General features: G+C 49.6%; 1 protein-coding gene across 1 annotated transcript in view; it reads right to left on the minus strand.

Moving 5' to 3' along the window:
- The window catches only part of GMDS (GDP-mannose 4,6-dehydratase), a 391,193-nt gene extending 386,019 nt beyond the window's left edge, over positions 1-5,174 (minus strand). Inside the window, exons 1-3 of the mRNA XM_049764893.1 lie at positions 5,151-5,174; positions 4,666-4,753; positions 2,599-2,708 (exon numbers count right to left, since the gene is read on the minus strand). Coding sequence (XP_049620850.1) covers positions 2,599-2,708; positions 4,666-4,753; positions 5,151-5,174 — 222 coding nt within the window. The remainder of the gene's footprint in view (positions 1-2,598; positions 2,709-4,665; positions 4,754-5,150) is intronic.
- Positions 5,175-6,000: the final 826 nt, after the last annotated feature.

Genomic DNA, 6,000 nt, shown 5'->3' on the forward strand with positions numbered 1-6,000 from the left:
AGGACCCTTTTTCTTTTTAATGTAATGTTATTTTTTATTACTTTGGTTTTTTAGGACAACCAGCGGCACTCAGAGGTTACTCCTGGCTCTGCACTCAGAAATCGCCCCTGACGGGCTCAGGGGACTAGATGAGATGCTGGGAATTGAACCCTTGAGTGCAGAGCCTGGAGTCAGCCCTGAGCACTGCTGAATGTGGCCCCAAACAATAACAACAAAACAATAACAATAACTTCTCCGAAATGACAAAGTCATAAGGACTATCCCTCCGACTCCAAATGGGGGCGCCGTTGTGTTCGCACATCACCCCTACACCTGCTGTCATGGACACCTGTTTCGTTTCTCTGGGAAAACGGTGGTCACACCCAAGTGAGACGCACCAGTGGTGCACGTTGGCTGCCAATAAGTTAAGCCAGTAAAAGTGAAGACAAAAGAGCCCGTATCTCCCGTTCTGCCCTTCAGCTGGGGTGTGGTGGTGCTGGAGCGAAATCATCTTTTTTTTTCCTTTGGTTTTTATTTACAATTTATAAAATTCTAGTTTATTACCAATTATTTGCGCTTCATTTTTTATTTTGACCAAACTTTATTTCTTAAGTCTAGTAGCATTTTTATGAACGGCAGAATATAATAATAATATTCTGTGAATAATAAGGTACCAATTATCCGTAAACAAAGGAATCTTGGGAGGGGAAATGGTGGCAAGTCATCTTAAATTCTTTCTGGGATGCGACGGCAATAAAAAGAAAACGCAATAGAGAGGACAGAGAGATAGTAGATCATGGATGGTGTTTTCCTCGCATGAGGCCAACCTGGGTTCAATCTCTGGCATCTCAGATAATCCCCCAAACCCACCAAGAGGGATTATTGAGTGAAGAGTGAAAATCAATCTCTCTCTTTCTTTCTCTCTCTCTCTTTCTCTCTCTCTCTCTCTCTCTCTCTCTCTCTCTCTCTCTCTCTCACATATGAAGAAAGAAACTCAGAAGAACTTTTCTTCCACTGAATTTTTTCTTAACTCCTCACAATAAAAGGTTGATTCAGTTCATTTTCACATATTAGGGGGGACCCAGAAAAGAAATATGATTTTTCTCAGCCAGTCATGGAACTGCTACCAAAATTAATATTAAAATGGTTTTGATTGAGTTCAGGTTCCAACAGTTCCACAAAAGGCTTCATTCACAATGGGAGAAAAACTCACAACTCCAAGGTCAACCCAACAGGAAAAGTTGGCGCCGCTGGAATGCCCAGCGCAAAGGTTTTGTTCTGCTGCTCCATAGCCCAAGAGCACCTTCCTATAGATCAATCAGTCTCATGATCAGCCCCCCTCAATAGCTGCATCCATCAGGCATGGGGGGGCAGAGTGGCAGTCGCATTGCATGAAGAAGAAACGAATGGGCGGACGGATGTTTTGCGGTATGGTATGGACACTTCAAACACGAAACCATTCCCTCAAGAATGTCTGCCCACCCGTGTTCACCGAAGCAATGACTACCCCCTAGGCCAGATTGGGAAGCGGCCCATGTCCCATGAGGGCAACAGACCAGAATAAGTCAACGGCACATCCCAAGACATGGAGAACCAGAGAGGGTTCATGTGTAAGCGTAATGGAATGTTCTTTGGACACAAGGAAGGAGGAAATCGCACAATGAGCTGTGACATGGATGGAACTAGAAGGTACCAGGTTTAGGACAAACAGAAGAAGGGGATGGGGCCGGAGGGATAGCACAGCGGTATGGCGTTTGCCTTGCACGCGGCCGACCTAAGACGGATCTGGGTTTGATCCTCGCATCCCATATGGTCCCCAGAGCCAGGAGCGATTTTTGAGCACAGAGCCAGGAGGTAATCCCTGAGTGCTGCCAGGTTGTGAGCCAAAAACCAAAAAAAAAGAAGGGGAAATAAAACACAAGTTCTCACTTATCTACAATTTGTAAGAATATTGAGACAAGGGAATGAAAGAGATCAAAGTGGGGCCAGCCCTGAGCTCTGGTTACCAGAGATGTCCAGGAAGAAGAGAAAGGAGTTGGGGGTTGTTCTGTTTTGTTTTGTTGTTTTTTGGGGCCACACCCCGAGGTGCTCAGGAGTTACTACAAGCTCTGCGCTCAGAAATCGCTCCTGGTAGGTTCGGGGGACCATATGGGATGCCAGCAATCGAACCCTGGTGCATCCTGGGTCGGCTGTGTGCAAGGCAAACACCATATTGCTGTGCTATCCCTCCGGCCCCAGGAGTTGGGGTTGTGGAAGGCCAGAAAAAGTAACCTGAAGGGAACAGGGGGCCAGGGGGCGAGGTTCACAGCAGGTCAATGATGTGAGGGGGTATGTGGATACCTAAAACACGCACACCGATGCTCCACAGCACCCCGACAACAGTACAGAGCAGAAAACTCTGATGAGGCAGCAGGTTTGGGAATGGCAGGAAGAAACTTGGGGGTTGAGGGCACTAGTATTAGGACACAAACTATGGCACCAGGATGGGGGCTAGAATGCTGCACGCCGGACAATCTGTGAGTGGCAGCTTGGCCGATCTTAATACACAAAGGGGTTTGAACACAGGCAGCGGGCACAGTCCCAAAGGGGACCCGCGGGCGCAGGGAGACGGCGACTGACCTTGACGTGGCTCTGGGCGCCCAGGTTGTACACCTCGGAGGGCTTGACCTCATTGATGATCTTCACCAGGCAGGTGCTGTCCGTGAGGTCCCCGTAATGCAGCTTCATGTCTTGGGGTGCAAAAAAGGCAGCGTCAGGATGGCGGTGAACTGCAGGAGGGACTGAGCAATTACGCTACGGTACAGAACCAGGGTGCCCCACGTGAAAACTGGGAGATCAAACTGGTCCCAGAGGCTCCAAACTGTCATCTTTACCAGTGTTGACTAAAGCCATGGTGAGTGTGCACCACTGGTGGTACACACTTCTATGGACACATGGGGGACTGCAAGCCTCAAGCCACCTGGGGCGATGGTGGTGGCCTGTGTTTAGAAAGGGTTTGTAAGAATTCAAGTGAATGTTTTATTTGGGTTGTTGGTTTTTGGTCTTTCCATCAGCTCATGGGTTCTTCCTGGCTTTGTGCTCAGGTGGGTTTGAGGGACCATATGGAATGCCAGGGATCGAACCCAGATTGAATGTGTGCATAGTGGTTGGGGCCACACTGGTGGTGCTCAGGGATTACTCCTGGCTCTGTGCTCGAAAATGCACCTGGCAGACTTGGGGAGACCCTATGGGATGGTGGGGATTGAACCCGGGTTGGACACATGCAAGGCAAATGTCCTCCCCACTGTGCTATCACTCTGACCCAGCTTTTTTATTTGTTTGTTTATTTATTTATTTATTTTTGTATTTAAATCATCAGCTTTTGTGTGACTTACTCGTGGCTCTGTGCTCGAAATTGCACCTGGCAGACTTGGGGAGACCCTATGGAATGGTGGGGATTGAACCCGGGTTGGACACATGCAAGGCAAATGTCCTCCCCACTGTGCTATCACTCTGACCCAGCCTTTTTATTTGTTTATTTATTTATTTTTGTATTTAAATCATCAGCTTTTGTGTGACTTACTCGTGGCTCTGTGCTCGAAATTGCACCTGGCAGACTTGGGGAGACCCTATGGAATGGTGGGGATTGAACCCAGGTTGGACACATGCAAGGCAAATGTCCTCCCCACTGTGCTATCACTCTGACCCAGCCTTTTTATTTGTTTATTTATTTATTTTTGTATTTAAATCATCAGCTTTTGTGTGACTTCCTCGTGGCTCTGTGCTCAGGGATTACTCCTGGAGGGAGTTCAAGGGACCCTTGGGCAGTGCTGGGGCCAAGTCCACATTGGCAGATTGCAGAGCCAGGGCCAGCCCCTCCCTCACACGGTCCTCTTTCATGTCATTTTTCAATGCTTGGTCTGGTGAAGCCAGTGCCACAGCAAGCAGGAGCTGGGCACGCTGGCGCTGAGTGGCCTGAGGCTTTGGGGGGCATTTGGGGAAGGGACAGCAAAGGTGTCTGCTCCTGCCCTGGAAGGGCCCCACCTGCCTGCTGTCTCCTCTGGCCCCTCCGGACTGCACTGTGGCCTAGGGCCTGGAGCAGTGTGTCAGGGAGGGACTCCAGGCAAGCCAAGCGGGGTCAGTCATGGGATAGGCCAAGCCCTGAGGGAAACCAGGCAGCAAACTACTACCTTGACGAGGAAGTTGGCACAGGAGATTGAGAGAGAGAGACAGACAGAAAAAAAGAGACAGAGAGAGGAGAGACAGGCGGAGAGACAGAGATAGGGACAGAGAGAAAAAAAGATATAGAGAGACAGAAACAGAGACAGATACAGAGAGACCGATATAGAGACAGAGACAAAGAGACAAAGTGATAGAGACAGAGACAGAGAGACGGAGAGAGACAGACAAGACAGAGAGATAGACAGAGACAGAGAGAGACAAAGATAGATATAGAGACAGAGAGACGGAGAGAGACAGACAAGACAGAGAGATAGTCGGAGACAGAGAGAGACAAAGATAGATTATAGAGACAGAGAGACAGAGAGAGTCAGACAGAGACAGAGGCAGAGAGACAGTGATAGACAAGAGACAAAAAGGGACAGACAGAGAGACAGAGAGAGCCAAACAATCTGAGACAGAGAGACAGACAGAGACAGACAGATCTAGAGAGACAGAGAGATAGTAGAGAGAGAGAGAGAAACTTACTCCCTTCAGTGTGAGCCTGCGGGTTCTTGTACAGGTGTTCAATGCGACCCGTGTTGAACGAGCTGGACCGGCGCACAATGCCGTGGACCTACGTTTTTAGGGTACAGAAGAGTCAGTTGCAGGGAGTCAATAACGGAGAGTCACAAACAGCTCACACAGACACCCCTCGGTCAACACTGAAGCTCTGCAGGGCAGGATGAGGCCAGAACTAGCCTCGTCAGCACCCTAGTTTTCTTCTCAGACAACAGGGCCACCACCTGCTTGCACCTCAATATTCCCTGCCACCAGCCAGTGTGCCCCCCCCAGCACCTGCCACCACCACCCTTCAGCAAAAGCCACTAACATTGCATCTACACAGCTAAAGAGACCAGGCACTTCCTGTTTCAACCCAAGTCCAATACCAAGACCATAGGAAATGGATTGGGACCAGCCTTGCCAAGCCTGGGGTCCTGGGGGGCTCTGAGGCCTCCCCAGTTTCCCGCAACCCCCAAGTGAGGGCCTGGTTCCATGGTGTTAATTCACAGCCCTGTTTCAGATTTCTATAGCTCTATATGTATGGGGGCGCACGGATAGTAGAAAGCTTGGGGAGCCTCTCTGGCTATGAGTGGATGGGAGGATTCACACACATAGGACATGCCACTGAAAGGCAGGAGAGAGGGGAGGGAAAAAAATTGTCTTTTCGGGAAATTTTTATCTTTGACTTAACTCCCAGAAGTGTGAGGAAAGAGGCTCAGGAGAACAAAAACAAAACCGCAGCGGCACACCTGTGAGCGCCCGAAGAAAGGCCGTTTGTGTGGGACACATAAGAGAAATTGTTCCGAGCTCCGACTCACTTCCTGGGTTCGGGTCAAAACCACTCCCCGCCTTGGGGGCCAGGCCCAAGCGGGCTGATGTCACCCAAGGCCCCTGGGGTCCCCGTCCTGCCTGGTGGCAGGTCTTAATCCCTGCCTGCTCCGAGAAGTTTGTTCCTTCTTCCGGGTCCTGTCGGGCCCGTTCTCACTTGGCAGGCGGACCCACGTCTCAAGTTTGACTCAATCAGTGTTCTGTCTCTTTCCAAACCGAAATATGAAAAGCCTGGCATGACTCAAAGATTCCACACGATTGACGAGAGAGAGAGAGAGAGAGAGAAGAGAGAGAGAGAGAGAGAGAGAGAGAGAGAGAGAATAGTAAGAGGTGCAGGGAGGTTTGACTTGTAAGCAAATAAGATTTTCTTTCTAACAGAAGAAATGGCACCCTCGTTCCAAGGAACACACATGAGAAATGGGTTTTTGCAAAAGCAGGCAGACAACACGCCCAAAATTCATAATTCTGCCGGTCGGTAGCTGTTGCCCAAGA

This window comes from Suncus etruscus, chromosome 18, assembly GCF_024139225.1.
Source record: "Suncus etruscus isolate mSunEtr1 chromosome 18, mSunEtr1.pri.cur, whole genome shotgun sequence".
Classification (NCBI taxonomy): Eukaryota; Metazoa; Chordata; class Mammalia; order Eulipotyphla; family Soricidae; genus Suncus; species Suncus etruscus.